General features: G+C 37.4%; 1 protein-coding gene across 1 annotated transcript; it reads right to left on the bottom strand.

The window, feature by feature from the left end:
- Positions 1–1,623: 1,623 nt before the first annotated feature.
- Positions 1,624–16,076, bottom strand: cybb (cytochrome b-245, beta polypeptide (chronic granulomatous disease)). The gene is made up of 13 exons (XM_085398457.1): positions 15,921–16,076; positions 15,166–15,258; positions 12,351–12,461; positions 11,177–11,261; positions 10,684–10,832; positions 9,132–9,313; positions 8,061–8,193; positions 7,860–7,952; positions 7,288–7,541; positions 5,286–5,448; positions 4,861–5,007; positions 4,562–4,686; positions 1,624–3,234 (listed from the first exon to the last, which is right to left on the bottom strand). Exons 1-13 carry the CDS (start codon positions 15,963–15,965, stop codon positions 3,117–3,119), a joined length of 1,698 nt encoding a protein of 565 aa, XP_085254583.1. The 5' UTR covers positions 15,966–16,076; the 3' UTR covers positions 1,624–3,116.
- Positions 16,077–17,825: the final 1,749 nt, after the last annotated feature.

Here is a 17,825-nt window from a genome sequence, read left to right as displayed (position 1 = left end):
TGCTGATCTTAAAATAACCAAGTCTGTTTACTGAAGCACGGTTTTAATGTGTTTGTACTTTCTTGTGCTACTTTGTTCAGTTGTGACATATTTTGGATTTAAATTTTGTGCAAATTATCACAGTTTAACTGAAAGTCAGTTAAACTTCATGGATTTTGAGTCTATTTCAACAACTTTGGTGCAAATCAAAGGGACAGCGTTGACAACAATCAGACAATCAAAAAAAAAAGAGGAACGGCTTTGAAGTTGGTGGCTCTCTCTATATTCCTCCTAACTATTTTTCTTTAGTTTGCTTTTTTCTGCTTGTAGCTTGAGATAGTACCTGTGTGACCTGAATGGGTTGCACAGATAGTCCAGCTCCAACAGGATGGCACAACCATGCTCAACATCACAGGAAGGATGCCCATGTTCCAGCAAACCCTCATGTGTGGAGGAGATACCAGGAAATGAGCTGTTATGCAACGAGAGCTGAACAGGGCTGTAGAAGAGCATGAACCCAGCAGTGTTTGTGCCTCATGTGCATGTTTCTAACCAGACTGTCAGAATGAGACTCTATGAGGGTGCTGGGCATTGTGGACAGTGTGGCCATATTAACTAGATGGGTTGCCAACATTGACCGGAGGGCATTTTTTTTGTTATTACATTAATAATATGTGTTTTCTTGTTCTTTTTTAGAGCACTTGCACTCATGCACGCTATGCAGAATCAAAACTGGATGCATAGTACACTCACAGAGAAGTATAACCGCAGTTATAAAAGTGGAAAATATCTTTCTTAGATTGCAGAAGCAAAGCGGGAAACAAACACAGAGACTTTTTCCCTCGGTGCAGACGTGGATCGAGTAACTCACCACACAGTAGGACAGCTGACTGTGAGAGAACTGTGTCTTCAACGCATTGCCATTAGTTTCACGATTTTCGAGTAGGGCTGCGCTTTGAAAACTAGCTGCACAAGCTGGTGAATGACCTTTTTTTGCATGGCTCCTTCCTCCCTGTCCTCCTCAGACGTGCTGGTTACTGTTGCAGAAGCACTAAACTACTGTTAACCCAATAATTAAACTGAGATCATACTGCAAAAAGTTAGCAGCAATACGGATGTTTACGTTTTCCATTATTAAATTGTACAAATTAGTGCAACTTAATTTGACTTTATCAGTTGGTTTAATAAACTGAAACTGTAAAAATGAGAAACCTTTAAAGTCTTGAAGCTTGACAACTAGTAACCAAGACCTCAGAAGTTTTCTTTAAATTGAGTTTTTCGTCCATGTAACATTTTAAAATGTCTTTACTTCATTAAACAGTTCATGCTGTACGTTTAGCTTTAGAGGCTCTGGAGAAAATGTATTCATTATTTAAATACCAACACGTTGTTGATTAAAATCTTTCACACAATGATGAAACCATTTGGAAAGGAAGACCTCGCAGTCAAAGCACTGCATTCTCCTGCAGAAACAGAATCAAAGGTGTGTTTTTTTTCCTGCAACATGAAAAGAAGAACAATTCATTCTCTATTAAAAAAGCAACAAAAGAGCATATTCACAAGTGTCCTTCAGCGAAGTTTGAACAAATTGAAGCGGTCATTTGTCAGGAATGCAGTGAAAAGTCAGGAAGTTTAAATTTAGTTTAGTTTTTATTAGACATTATGAGTTAAGAAATATTTTCAGCAGATTCCAAAAGTTTTTTCATTTACTGTTTAAAAAGAAAAAAGCAGTGAATCCAAAATAATTACAGCAGGGATGTTATAGTAATTTTACTGCATGGGCCACACACATCCCACTTTGATGTGAAGTGGGCTGAACCAGTAAAAACGTGATAAACGTGTAGAAAATTCATTCAAAGAAAATGTCTTTGTACTTTGGGATAGTATGGATGGCAATGAGTGGTGGGAGTCATTATCAGTAGGAAAAACTACAGAACTTATGAAAATGCTGTTAAAGTTCAACATCTATCCACTAAAGCTGTCCAGGCTTACGTTTGATGCCCCTGACTTACAGTATGACAACAATATAGACATCTGATGTCTGAAAAGAATGACAAAAAGAACAGCAATAACCAAAATGTATAATAATTATCATGAAATATACCTTTTAAGAGTTTTGAACACTGTAATCAGCTAAATATGAAAATAAAAAGGTGGAACTACTTTCTCGTCTCCTTTGAGGATCTTTTTGACTATCGTCAAGAGATTGAGTTTGAGTTTTTTCATTAAAGGATTGAGAGCAATTTTAAATGTGTTTACCTTTGTGGTTGATTATTTGACAACAAGCAGTCTCACATGGTAAAATGAACTTTAGGTGACAGAGCCTCTATTAGTAAATCCAACCATGCATATAACCCAGATTTATGCCACAGCTCTCCTTTTCTTATAGCAACACCACCCAGACCTCTGAAACAGACAGACCCTTCTCCAGAAAGCACTCCAGCAGGTAGCCTTCTGCTCCTTCCTGTTCTTGGATTGGATCAAACAGCTATTCAACTTTTTTAGAGAAATCAGGAAATAATCACACAGTAGAAGATTGCTTCTGGTTGGTCCATTTTTTTTTTTTAATCAAAACAAGCTAAACAAAACATTTCTAGCCATAAAAGTCTTTGCCACATTTCTGCTCTCATAGAAAAAACACGGCAGCACAAAAGCATAAAGCATCCTGGAGCTTGTTCGGTCCATGGAGAACGTTTGCAGCAGCCAAAGCTTTAAAGGCCTCCACCTCTTCCCTCATACTGTTAGGGAATTGAAACCGCCTTTTAAGAAGATGAATCCACTTCTGGCACAAAGGAAAATCAATGAGGTGGAAACAAAAAAAAAAAAAAAAAAAAAAGACGAGAGAAAACATTCTGAAAGTGGCGGTTTCACATGTTGATGGAACAAAAAAGGAGAAGACAGTAACCTAGACAACGCCACAGGGTTTATTTTGAGTAACAACTGTATCTTTGCAGAAGTCTGCGGTGAAGACGTGATGAGAAGCTTGTTCCCGTCACCGATGAGCTGCCACTTGTTCCAAATGTAAATTTGTTCTTTTTTCAGAGGAAACTTGATAACTTATAATCAAGCAGCTACTTGGAAAGTTCCCCCTTTTTTTTATCATGATCTAGCTGCTGTTTCTGATTTTCTTTGTTTTCCTAGAAATTTTCTTTATTGAAGATGAACTTGACATCAGCAGCTGAATGAGACATACACTGTTTCTCCAGAGATGTCGCCAGCTGAGGCGGACCACACAGGAACACACCAACTTTAGATCTGCAGGCACAAAACACCCCAACACTTTGATTATAGATATTGGTATTTATAGCATTCATCAGAGCAACAGTCATGGCTGTATTCCACTCAGTGGTCACACTTTAATAGCTTCAGAAAGAATCAAAAGGCAATGAATTAGCAGCAAAACTTCACCTGCATTTTGCTGTTTTGCAAACAATTCAAAAGTTCTCACAGAATAACTGAATTTGTGTATTTGTAAGTCTGTGCTTTAAATACTTACTATTTCCTACAGGCAGTTAAATCCAGTGTTATAAAAAGATCCCAGGGACCCCATTTAAATAGAGGTACTACACATACCAGCATTAAAATTTCAAGAAACAGGAAATGGATGAAAAAAATAAATAAATGTTAGGCGCAGAATGTGGCAGTAAGTTTGTACAGGCCTGCAACTAAAGATAAAATACAGATGGATAAAGAAAGATAAAAATCCATACTGGATTAATACACTGAGTGTTTTCTTATTTACCTAATTTGTTATTGGTAAAACTTTAAAAACAGTATGAAATGACCTTTAAAGTAACGAAAAGTGGCACCAACTTGGGAGATACTGCTAATAAAATAGTTTACACAATTACAAGGAGAAACAAAATTTATAAAGTTTATATTATCACAAAATATAACTTGTACATGCTGAAGGTCAGTCTGACTAAATCGTTTTACCTTAATACATTATTGGTAACGTATACAGTGTGCCGGACTGATATTTTATTGTTTTGAGAAACTTTTTCCTTTGATGTACCGAACTGTATCATACAGGTATGCAGGAATTGTAAAGTTCGTTGACTAACCAATTAATGTCTTATCAGTATTAAAGGGTGCTCTACAAAATGAAGACTCTCCTGTTTATGTCTTTGAGTATTTAGCAATATGCAAGCAGTTATATATTTGTTATTTACTGCATCAGAAAACCTTGACTTTTTACGTAACTGTATATGATATTTCACTCTGAGCTGTAATGGACCTAATGTACGACACAGCATGATATTAATATTCTCAAATAAAATTACAAAAATCTCTACTAAATAAAATACTTGAGTAAATCTACTCAGTTTTAAAGCTGCCTAAAATTAGGCAAAGTGGAAGAAAATATGCTGACCCATTTCATTCTTTTATAACTGAGATTGGTATGATGTGCTGACCACTTCTCTCAGTTTACCAGAGATGAGTTTAATAAGATAAGATAAGATAAGATAAGATAACTACATTTTCAGTCATTATGTAGTGAAGAGGTAACAGCAGTTCTTGAGTAGATGAGATCATGGACTGTGTTTGCTTATGGAGAGATAATAACGTTAAAGAGGCTCACCGAGGGTGCTGCGAAGTAATATTGGTAAACTCATTGTCCCAGTTAGGTTTCCCGTAAAAGGTCTTCTGCTTCAGTCCGGTGATCGGATCATTTTCTGCCTCATGGTGAACACGGAAATGAGCCGCCTGTTAAAGGAAATGACAGATGGATGTCACTTTTTTTCTTTTTATGACTTTTTGCTTAATTTAAGAACCACATGCATTAAACCATAACATAAGAAGATTTCTTCAATCACAAAAAATGGTATTTGTTGTCAGTTCAGCCCACAGAAATAAAAATTTATATCAGTGCCTTCATACCTCCTGCTCCTTCCAGCGGGTGAGGTAGATGTTGTAGCTGAGGAAGCCCATCATGTTCTTCTCCGTCATCTGGCCCTCCAGGGACTGCAACAGGTCTGCAAACCACTCGAAGGCTTGGGTCTCCGGACAGAGCCAGTAGAAGTAGATCTGGCAAACAGTTTATTAACCTGACATTCAGACTTACTTACATTTATCATTTATTTTTTGGTTCATTTCAAACACTCTTATTTCACACTTTTTAACTCAAAGCCTTCAGTAAATAGTTTCACAGCAAAATGTATATGTAGCATCTAGCATTTCTTCCAGACAGATGTTGTAGATAATAATTTTTATTTTTGTTTCATTATGAACGCTTCATGTGGGGCTTATGTGATATGGTTAGTTTTATTTAAACACATTTTTTTTAATTTAAAGTTCTCGCTCACCTTTTTGGTAAAGACATCTTGGTTGTTCTGGATGCGTTTGTACCACACAGATTTGAGGATGGAGGCAAAGGGAGTCACTCCAATTCCTGCACCCACCAGCATGACCACCTCATAACCAAACACGTCTTCACTGGCGGTACCAAACGGGCCATCTATGGCCACCCTGACAACAAAATATACACAAAATAATCTTATATCCTGTTTTTACTCTGCTCTGTGCTTTCAAGTCAAGCTTTATTTACCCAATAAAACTTTGATTATGTGTATTTATCTCAAAGATTAACTTGCTAACTTGCTTAACATGTGGATGTATTGGGACTTTTAGCCCCACACCCTAACTAAAGACCCATGGGCTCTGTGGCTTTACCCACCACTAACTAAATCTGACATTTCCAATGTGCAACTGTTGCTAAAATGTGAGCAATTAAGATATTTTTTGTCCCTCAGAGAGACAATGCTACTTACTTGGTAATGCTACTGTATGTTTAGTCACTGTCACTGTTCACATTTATGTTTGTGTGTAAAATTAAGCACTCACGTATTGGACGTACAAGTTCCTAGTACTTCATTAGATTTATTAGGTTAATGCTAATTTCCAGAAAATCTTTATTATGTTGAATATATGAACACATGATCTTCTTCTCTGATGTTTTTTTGCTAAATGTTTTGACCCTGTTAAGATTATAAGAGATTCCATTATTTATTTATTTAGTTGTTTTTAACAAGATAATTGTGATGGCCCAATAATTCATGATGTACATCACAAGATCTAAAAATTGAACATTTTAATTACAATAATGATTTTACTTAAGTGACTGTAGTGCATAGTGAGTTTTTCTTTGTTTATTCTCTTATTTGTCTGTGTTATGGCAAATTAATTAAGCTTAAGTTACAAATTTGTGGAACTAGAAATGGCTTGAGTAACCAACATTATACTGAGATTTACACAAGGAACTATACAGAGCATGAGCATGAGAGCCTCCTCTTGATGTTAAAGGGCTGTACTAAAACTTGTTTTATCACCTTTTTATTACAACGTGATAATGTCAGATTGTTATGGTGTCTTTTTAGGAAGTTGTATCCAAAAAATTCAAAATGTATTGTGCAGCTCTGCCCTTTCATATGACATATTAATCAATATGTTTTTTTGAAAGATTTTTTTCAAGGTCAGCTTTGACCTTTGGTGCTAACAATAAAGATAAGGTCAAATGCTTGAAAAAGATATCTTGAAAACTGTGGACGTTAAACTGCTGAAAAAAGACATATAACATATTGTCTTCCTTTGGACGGAGAAATATTTGCGATGTTGCCATGCTATGCCTCCAAAAGTGGCTGAAGTCTGCACAACCTCCAGCAGACATGCAAAGAGGCATGGTGCATTGCCATTTTGAATGAAGGCTGCATACATGACTTCAGTCTCAAGCTAACTGCCATTTTTTTGCATCTGCTTTGGCAAATTCTAGAAAAAAATCTAAGGCCAGTTATATAATGTGTATATTTTTTTTAAATATTAGCTTCTTTTTGTTGTCATCTAGAACAGCTATTTGTTTGTTTTGCCTTCAAGCAACTTAAATAATGACATAATTTCAGGATTATTAAGGGATAATTGAAGACTTGGTCACTGTGCTGTTGTCTAGCAAGTCCATTCAAGGTCTATCCAAGCAAACAGTACACTGGCCTTAAGGTGATTCGAGGCAGCAGCTCAAAATAAAGGCCTCCTTCTTTCATTGTCTGGTCTATAGAAAAGAATTAGTGCTCAAATTTGCACAGCAGGACCACTGTGAAAAGATGGTATTCTTAATATTGTATGATTTTTACTGTTTGTGCCCCTCTACTCATTTCTTATGTGAGGGAAGAGAAACAGACATACACAATAAACCTCTCAGGGCTGTAAATGAAACCCCTCCTGCCAACTTTTCAAAGGCGCACTGGACAGGCAGCAATCAACTGTAATCACAAGCAATTTAAAGCACAATTTTCCTCTGTTGTCAATCTTTCCTACTTGGGCAGTTTCCAGGCCTCCTGAGGCTCATTTTTGTCCCCTCCACAGGCCTCGTACAGCGCCTGAGTCCAGTCCCCGACAATACGGATGTGAGCACTGAAGTAGTCCTCCTCAGGGGCTGAGGTCAAAGTGAAGGGGTGCCACTCTAGCCTGGAGACAGATGGACACTGAATGAAGACGTACTGTCCCACCTCCATACTGAAGCCTTTCCTCTTCATCTGTAGTTCCAGTGTCTTGGAAGGGTGCATAACCACCTGAAGACCAGGTACAGGGACAATAGAATTATAATTACAGTTATTTATTCAGCCTTTTTGACCACATAGTAGCTATTGAAAGTAAATACAGTTTCAAGTAGTAATAATTTCCATGGCACAACTCTAAAATCCTTTGTGTTGTTACCTGCTGTGTTAAGTGTAATCTGCAGTTGTAGTATTAGTGTAATAATGCAGCTAAAAGTCAACCTTTTTTGAAAGACATGCATTTTTTAATCATTTTTCTTCAGATATTTAGTTGAAACAAGCTTGGTGGAGCTCCTAAAAAATGTATACCAGTGTAACTGAGGCAGGACCGACCTTAGTAATGACCACTTTTTGATGGGATCGGTAGATGCGGACGATCCTCTCACACACATACAGGATCATGGGACCCAACACCCACTTCCATGTCTGAAGAAGGGGAAAATATTGGATGAAGTACTTTTCTTAAAAGCCTGAGAAGAGATGCAACTTGCTGAGTGTTTGGGCTGGTAAGAAGTTTAGAAATTCGAAGCTAACCCCAGGTGGGTTTCCAGCAAATTCTGGGACAGCACAGTTGGAGGCATTTTTACCCCAGTCTTCAAACTTGTCGGAGCAGTTTTGAGGTTTATTTGTGTCCAGGCTGGCCACCGTCTGTCCTCGCACAATACGCCTACAATCAGACACACACAGAGAAAAGATGAGCACTTAAACATGTGTATCAATGATTATTTGAAGAGAGACCTGGGAATTTAGTTTAACTAAATTAATTTAATGGAAATTATATTATTATAAACTATGTAGACAAAATTACTGGGCCAGCTGCACATTACACCTACAGGAGCTGCATGACTATGGAAAGCAATGCCATGGGGCTCCCAGTGATTTCAGCGAGATTTGTAAAATCAAACATTTCTGAAATAGCGTTTGAAAAGACAGACTGCATGGCTTGATGGTTGAGTTTGTGGTTGGTTGAATCCGTGGTCATGGGACTGTATGAAAGAGCTGAATTCACAGACTAAGCGGCATGGCCCAATATTTTTGTTCACACAGTAAATTTGTAAATCCTTAAAACTAAGTGTATGATTTATAAAGCTCAATCACAGGTAAGTACAAATTTTACCAGTTTAGAGACTGATTCAAGACCAAGTCAGAGTAATGACAGTTCAAGAATCAAATAGTATTGACTATTAGTTAAAACTGTGATCAGTATAACATGCGTATGAGTTAAAGACCAAGATCAAGCCCAAATGTCCAAATCAAACCGCTAGTCCTGAAAAATTATGTGACAAAACTGCAGTTCACTTGAGGCTGGGAGTCAGAAGGGAGCCAGTTCACATAGACTCCTATGTTACATTGCCCAATGGTATAGCAGTATATACCGTTGGTATATATCACTTCTGGCTCCAACAAGTGCACTAACATTAAGGATAGAAACATAAAGTTGTGGCTAGATCCAGTCTGGTCAAGACAGAAACCAAGTAAATCATTTGTAATAAGCTCATTGAGGGCAAAATACTCTAAGAGGAATTACGTGTGGCTAAGTGTTTCAGGTCAGAAAAAGACAACTAATGGCAGTCCTTTTATGGTTGAAATTTTGTGCTATCTTACGCATAGCCGTGAAACACCAGTCCAATGAAGAAGATGATGAAGAGATGATGCGTGTACCAGAACACCTCAAAGTATGACCTGCGGATGACCTCCATAGATGAAGTGATGATGAGGATGAGTGCTAATGTGATGGCCACACCTGTCAGCCCAGCGACGGTGGTGAACATGACAATGGTAGGATTCTGTAAATGCAGTTTACAGATGACATTTTGAGAAGATTTTCTCTTTAAAAAGGCCAAACAGATGATTAATCTAGAGTGGGATGAAGTCCCAAGTCATCGCCTCAGTTTTTCAGTTGCTTCAGTTGTAATGACACACCTCATGTTTGTTGACTAACTTCCCTCATTTACTAAATGGCTGTTTTGTCATACTTCCCTATATCACAGAGGTTGATTGTCTAACACAAGGTAACAAGAAGGAAACAAATGTTAGAAATGTTGGAAAGCGGAATTTATAAAATGAAATGGAAAGCCTAAAAGTCTCTAAAGAGTCAGCTGGAATGTTGGTCAATTAAAATAGGTTAGCACTTAGCTAACCCCAATTAGCATCGATGGTCAAGTTAAAATCACCAAATCTTATGTACATCTGAGGAAGTCAAACATGTTTACTCCACACAGAAAGGCCCAAGTCAGGATTTGAACCAGGAACGTGGTTGCTGTGAGGCAAAAGTGCTTGCCAAACCACCGTGCTACCCTTTTGCAATTCTTGGATCACTGTGAAGGCACCATGTCTCTGACCTCTGACCACTCTTCATCATGTGCACCAAATATGATCACTTTTGTTTTACTTCTAGATTGTCTTTCTGTGGGAGTTTGGACAATTGTGCTATTTTACAGTAAGAAGACGTTTTTAAGCAGTAATTAAAATGTATTGGTAATTTTGCAGAAAAACTAAACAAAAAAAACATTTCCCCATTTTGTACTGTAAGTACACTGTACTTTTTGGGCTTGGGCTGTTATGGAGTTGCTTAACCTTGCCTACCTTCCAGGTAATTTACAGGAAAGTAAACACTTCTTTCTTGTACACTCCTTTTGAAAGTTATGTTTGAACAGTGATTGTTAAAGAAAAGAAAGACCTGCAAGTTTTGATGGTATTTACTTTTTCTTGTATGTTGGTAAGGAAGAACGGTCCTTCATGGGGGAATTACACCCTTCGTTGTGGGCGGTACCACATTTTAAAATATTTTCATGTGCATGTTTTGTCTTTTTCGGAACCTCAATCTTTCTTTGTCTGAAAGAATGAGGTTTATGTTCTTTTTGTTTTTTTGCTTATATCAATTGTCAAAAGTTTCTGTTTTGGCTTATGAACAATTGTATTTGAGAAACAGTATCATTAAAGATGAAATTTCACAACTGATCTTGAGGTTTTTTTAAGAAAAAGGGAAGTTTGCCAGATGAAGTAATACTACTCAATACAAAATTTAGTAAGAAGTTGCAGAGATTTCAAGACATCATTGCAATACAAGAAAACTCAGCTCATATGACTAATCTCACCATTATTTTTGTACTAAAAAGGAAAAAATGAGGGCAGCCTGGCAATGGCAACAACTCACCGTCTCATTTGTTCTGATGGGGTTGAGGAAGGAGGCGTTGTCCCCATTACCAATTTCTGACAGAACAAAGGTCAGAAGGCTGGTGTTGCGATTGAGCTGGGCGTCCATAAAAAACTCAAAGTTAAACAGATGTGCAATAATGTGCACAGCTACAAGAAACAGAGAAAAAGGAAAAATATCACTATAAATATTCAGTGCTTTTCTCCAAAATGTATACAGTTCTGTTTGGGCAGACATTACTGCATAACTACTCATTAAATGGTCATAAGTTAAAGTTAGATGCAGGTTTATTATTAATCATTACTCAGTGGGATATACAAACTCACAAACTCATCTGTATATTCCACTGACCAGTTTAGTCAGTTTATCAACCTCAAGCTATGTCAAAAAATCTATCTTAAAACTTTAATATGCTTTAAATCATTGCTATCATTAGTTATGGGGTAATGATTGCTCCAACCCCTTTAACATGTTAAGAAAAAAGAAAAATTACCTGTATGGAAGGCAATCATGTAAGCCACCAGTTTGTGAAAAGTTAGGTTTCGATCTAGTTGGCGAGCTGCTGTGCGGCTGCAGCACTGAATTTAAACGAGAAACACACAAAAATAAATTAATAAGCGATGAATATTAAAGCACAAGCAAATACACCACTACAGCATTAATAAGTATGGTACACCTGTTCAACTATTGGTTAACAACATCTACTAATCAGCCAATCACATGGCAGAAACCCAGTACATTTAAACATGCATCAATGGTCAAGATCAGTGGTCCCCAACCCCCGGGCCTCGGACCGGTACAAGTCCGTGAGTCGTTTGGTACCGGGCTGCGAGAGTTGAGGCTCAGGTGTGAAATGCATGGTTTTCAGGGTTTTTATCGGTTTTCAGCGTTATTTTGTTATCGTTTTTATCGTTTACTCGGTTTTCCTGGGTCTTTTCACATGTGTTATGAATAAATCTTCTTTTTTTCGGTACCGGTATTGGTTTTATTTTGTTGTATTTATCCGCGACACCTTAAAGGCCGGTCCGTGAAAATATTGTTGGGCATAAACTGGTCCGTGGCGCAAAAAAGGGTTGGGGACCGCTGGTCAAGATGACCTCAGTTCAAACTGAGTATCAGAATGTGGACTCAAGGTGATTTAAGTTCACCAGTTCACCAGAGGTCAGAGGACAGTAATGCTCTGAGGTGATATGAAAGAAACAATGACTCAAATAGCCACTTGGTACTACCAAAGTTTGTAGCAGAGCATCTCTTCTACAGTACTCTACGGTATTTTTGCTGATCACAGTGTATCTAACTTCTAATGGTGCTTGCTCATAGGGGGTCATTTGATCGTTGGGTTTTTTCTCTGTATGTATTATTGTAGGGTCTACCTTATAATATAAAGCGCTTTGAGGTGACTGTTGTTGTTTGGCGCTATATAAATAAAATTGAATTGAATTGGTTCCTTCTAGTAGGATAAGGTGCTTTTGCACAAGCTGAAAACATTTCAACCTAATAAAGTAATAAAGTGGCCGGTAAGCAAATGTTTGCAGAAGAATCTGGTCCTATACCCTCATTACTTCTATCAAGTCTTTTCCACATAATGGGACACATTACATGCTATATACTGTCGTTTTGTGGTAAGCCAGATTTTCATTTATCTGTTATTTATCCTTAATGAATACCTGTATGGTGCCGCGGAGGAAGGAGAGGAGGTTTCTGCAGACTGGCAGCAGGATGAGCATGCAGTTGAAATTCAGGCAGGCAGCAGGAGCTCTGGCCCAGGGCAAAGCTTGCTGTGGAGAGTATAAAAAAACGGTGTGTTACAATAAAAAGTTTTCAAATTCACTTCCCTCACCAGTCACGTATAACAGTTCACCAGTAGGAGGTGAAAAGAGTTTTATATAAACCTGAAACTTAACTGCTGACAGGTGTTAAGCAAAAAGAAGAACTAGAACTGGACAGTAAATGGAAATGTCAAGCAGCAGTTATTTAGTGAGGTTTGTGGAAGTCTGAATGCCTTTTAATGTGTCACTTGAAACCTTAAATAGATCATTGCAAACAAGGCTAATGGATATAATTTTTTATTTTCTTATTTAAAAACAGGCAAAACAACAAGATAAATCAAATTAGAGCACGGTTATGGACGGCTGATGGGCTGTGAACCGATCCGGGACTTTACACCCTACAGCAGTTGGAAATGGCTTGAAAAATTCCATTAGAGTCATTTCTATCATTTAATACTGGCAGTCATAGACTTCATAGAGATTGACACACATTTTAATTTAACACCGTGTCATTGGTACCACAATGCATGCATGCATATATTATCTAGATCCTCTAATCCCCAGAAGAGCCCTGATGAGCTGAAGCTAATCCCTGATGGCTCACTTTCTTTATTTATTCATCTTTTCCATCAGAGTGTTATTGTACTGCAGTTACAGAGCCAGTAAATGCTGGTGAGAATACACGTGTGCTCTCACCACTCTGTTTTACATCAATAATTAACTTCATCTCAACATGGTATTGTTAACCTCAAACCCAGTCCCTCATCCCCAAATCATCATCTGAGCCCTTCCTTCAGTGTAAATGATTAATTTTTTTAAGCTTTCCTGAGGTTCTTTCTGGAGCTTACAGGTTTCTCAACACTTTTGGGAAAACAGTCTCTCTAAAGAAGCAGGATGCAGCCACGCTGAATACTGTTCCTCATCTCTCCATATTAAAATTTGAAAAACAGAAAGTACGAGATGCAATGTTTCACTTCTGCTGGCCTGAAGCCAGATGTGCAGCTGCTGGTCCAAAGTCAGTGTGTCATGAAGCCAGCTGTAACTTACTTCCCTTCTCTGTGTGCACGTTTGCTTGTCGAATAATGCCTATGTAGATAAGGAGTGTTTAACATGGGTGTATATGTGTGTATCAGGTGTAAGAATCCTAAATTGCAAGTTTTATTTGAACAAGATATAATCAGAAATATTTGCAAAGCCCGACAGAAATGGCCTTTGATGCAGGCTGATAGCACTGTTCAAACACAAAACGTTATTACAAAGTCCAACAAAGATCCAATAATACCTCACAGGCACATTAATGACTACAAACAAGTATAAAGATGACATAGTTTAAGTTACTTAAATCTGTTTTCCCTATTTTTATATCTGATCACGCCATTTTTTATAGTAACCGCATTTAACCTTTACTCTTTGTGGACTTCGTTTAAAATATAATTATTATTTTTTTTCTTATCACAGTAAAAACTTTTTCAAATGGCAATTAATAACTTCCCAGCATTCAAACATTAGAAACATTTAGTGCGTCACTCACACTTTTACAAATCTGTTAATTTTTTTTCTTGTTGGCTGCCAGACAACAAACTAATTAAGTTGCAGCATTAATAGTTCATGTGCAATTTCTGATAGCAACTTTGTAATTTAAAAATGAATGAAATGAGGAGTTAATCATCGCCGTAAGCCAGTCCCATCCATAAACGTGATCAGGTGAGAGGGAATAATCGTTAGCTCTCACAGTGGTTATTTTGAATGGGAGATATGAGGCTCTGATATCTTCCATGTGGACCAATTATTTGTGGAAGTGTTAACAAACTGATGGGTTTTGTTCTTGCGTACAGGAAATTTTGGCATTTCCACAACAGAAACTTTAACCAACCCCAGGAAGGGAAATTCCCTTCCTCGTTTCAGGGTATTAACCAGTTCAGCTAATTTGGGTTAAAGTTATAACATAATAATTATACTTGTTACTGCCTAGAAAATGGCCATACATTACAGATAGATTCAGTCATGAGAAAGGGAACATTTTCACAGGATTGTATGCAGTCCAGTGCAAAACCTAAGTACACCCTTACTGCTTTCATTGTTTAGATTTGTTTGGAAGCGTTGCCAATAGAAAGTCTCTTCTCTCTAAAAAGAACATGGTAGCACTATTACCTTTTTTACATTTGTGCGATCTCAACTCCAAAGGTCAATTCTTGGAGTTAAAATAGACCGTTATTAATTCATTTGCATGTATAGATAGGTATCATGAATCGAGTTTATCTTAACATATAAAAAAAACCCAAATATCACATAAAACAAAATAAAATATTCATAATTTAGAACATAGAACTGCAAAAATTTATTTCTTTTTAATGCAAGATTGTTTAACTTATTGCCGTGGCTCTGCACTGTATCACTTCTCTATTCTGTTGCATAGTTACAGTGTACTAAAAAGAGTAGTGGGTGGGGTTGCAGGGTCTGCTTTAATTTTCTTGTTGTAATGTTAGAAACTTTTAAACTTTTACTGTAGCTATAATTTGAGGAAATGAAAAAGGCAGAGTCCTGTTTTTTTTCTTTTTTTTTCATATTTGCCTACAACTTTTGAAATAGGTGCAATTGTGTGTTTAACAGCTTGGAAATTCTCTGAAGAAATAAAAACTAGAAATCTACAAATACCGACTCAGTTTGGAGTGAAAGTCTGTGCAACAGAAGTGAAGTTGCAGGTCGGACTCACCCCAAGCAGGACTCTGGTGTAATACCACCTCTCTACCAGGAAGGCCATGTAGAAATGGACAAACAGGAAGGCGTTGATCCCCAGCCATACCAGCTGTAAAATGCACCCAAACACTCAGGTTTAAATCAGCTGCAAATACAGCAACAGTTCAGGGTAGATAAAAGCATCTTTATTAACACACCAGGAGTGCAAATATCAGTTAAGTGCACTTGTTTAAGTCCCACTACAACAATGGCACACTTTCAGTGCTTAACTTGGAGAACATTTTTCTTTACCTGCTGAAAATGACTTCTCTTTGTTCAGAAAACAAGTCAGACTGTAATCGAAGTGCAACTAAAAACGTGGCTCAAAACTGTGGCATCAGCTCAAATTTAGAATGGATGCCAAAGAATACTTCATTCAGTTTCATGACTCTATCCTTGACACAGAAAAGAATTCAGATCTATTACCACGATCTGCAGCAGCCATTTTTTTTTTTAGCTTAACCAATTAAAACTAAATATTTGGAAAAATGTTTAACTGTTTTAACCAAAGCCTATTTGGTTCAATCAATAAGAAGAAAAATCATATTTTTCTGAAGAAAAAGCTTGTTTTTCCATGTTTAGTCACTGATTTATATACCTTAACTATTTTATGACACATTAATGAGACACTGGTGACAATGCAGCTTGAATGAAAAAAACCCAAACAAAACAACAAAAACGAACAGACGTCATACCAGAAGCCAAAAGGAGAAAATCATTAAATATACTCACAATAACAAAGACTGAAAGTCCCTCGTTGGCGATAAAGTTCCCCATTATGAAAATTGTTTCTGAAAGGAGTGTGTGAAAGAGAGTGTTAGTGTGACAATGTAAAGGGAGACAGGAAATGGTGGCGGAGGAGAGTGAAGACTGCTGTGACTGATTACTCCTTTTATAATCTTTCTCAGGCTACTAATAAGGAAGTGGCCTTTCTGCAGAGGCAGTTTCCTTCCCATCATTCCTCCAGTTACTCTTAATCAAAGTTTGAGAAAACAATTATTAGATGGAGAACAAAAAAAGGTGATAATGAACCCTTAAGCCAACACAGTTAAAAAGAAATCATTTCATTTTCCTAAGAAGGTGTGAAGGACTTTGTTATCAATTGTTTTCTTTCACTTTCAGTCCAAGGTACCAGCTAACAGTTGACCACAGCTAAGGTCCATACAATGATAAGATCGGTTTTATCCCAATTACTCTGCACTTCCAGCTAAAACATTGCTCTGACCGAGAACACCAAATAACTTCTTTCAGGTTGATTGCAGTTGGACTAAATATGTTTATATCCGGTGATCCGAAGGGCCAGCTCTGTTCTAGGATGCCCTCTGGACCCAGTGGAGGTGGTGAGTGACAGGAGAACGACGGCTAAGCTGTCATCCCTGATGGACAACATCTCCCACCCCATGCAGCAGACTGTGACAGCACTGAGCAGCTCCTTCAGTGGGAGACTGCGGCACCCACGGTGTGGGACGGAGAGATTTCGCAGGTCTTTCCTCCCCACTGCTGTCAGACTCCATAATAAAGACTTTAACTGATCAAGCACACACATCCATACATATGCAATAATACTAAGTGCAATAATCCTTTCTGTCATCGTTGTATTTTTACTCAGTTGTATATAGTATTTGTATTTGTATTCTATTTTTATCTTATTGTATATTTATTTTATTTTATTCTACTGTATATAGTATTTTATTTTATTCTATTCTGTACAGTTGTGTACTGTATTTATTCTTATTGTATTCTAATTTTTGCCTCATAACTTTTGCACTGTCCACTTCCTGCTGTGACAAAACAAATTTCCCATGTGTGGGACTAATAAAGGTTATCTTATCTTATCTTATCTTATCTTATCTTATCTTATCTTATCTTATCCTGTAAAGAAGTCCTATTCGGCCTTGTTTAAGGACCAAACATGACCAAAGATGCAAAATCTCAGACTTTAAACTGCTTTAAATACTCAGTTGCACCTACTTATTTTCTACTCTTGAGTCTGTTACATGTCAATGCAAGTAGATATCCTTAAATGTTCATTTTAAGCACACAGAACTGCCACCCACCTGCAGGTCAAATCAGAATGAAGTTGACATAAAGGGCTCGGAGCTAATCAGCTTATTTGATTATTTATGTTTAATAAATAACAAAGAATTTCCAGAAACACTTGCCCAATTTTAGGATCCCTTTGCTCTAACCATTTTGAGACACAACCTAGTGGTCCCCTGAAATCAAGTTAAGGCGCACAAGGGACAACTGGAAACCTTATAAACCCCTGTTGGGATCAAATGCTATTGAAAGTTAACTCTAAAAAAAAGCATTGAGAAAATTCGCTTAACTAGTCCTGGAAAAATCACATTTTTCTTGGCAGATTCCAGAAGAAAGCAGTTATAGAACATGATCATTTTTAAAGTCTGGTTTATGGTCATAGCATTGGTCTTAATGTGGAGGGGGGTGAAGCCTGACATTCAGATAAGAAATGACACTCTTACCAACATGAGCTGTGAGGATGGGTATTCTGATAGCAGCAGTTGAGTCCAAGGTATGTTGACACTCGAGGGGTAGATGACTGTTTAGGAGGAACTAGGTACTTGATGGCGACATTGTAAATTTTTGTCAGAGGAAGTGGCAGTTTTCTAAACATGA

Source organism: Rhamphochromis longiceps, linkage group LG23, assembly GCF_057381845.1.
Source record: "Rhamphochromis longiceps isolate RC_006_pf linkage group LG23, R_longiceps_female_GT1.1, whole genome shotgun sequence".
Classification (NCBI taxonomy): Eukaryota; Metazoa; Chordata; class Actinopteri; order Cichliformes; family Cichlidae; genus Rhamphochromis; species Rhamphochromis longiceps.
The sequence above is the reverse complement of the archived record's forward strand: the minus strand, read 5'-3'. Positions and strand labels throughout refer to the sequence as shown.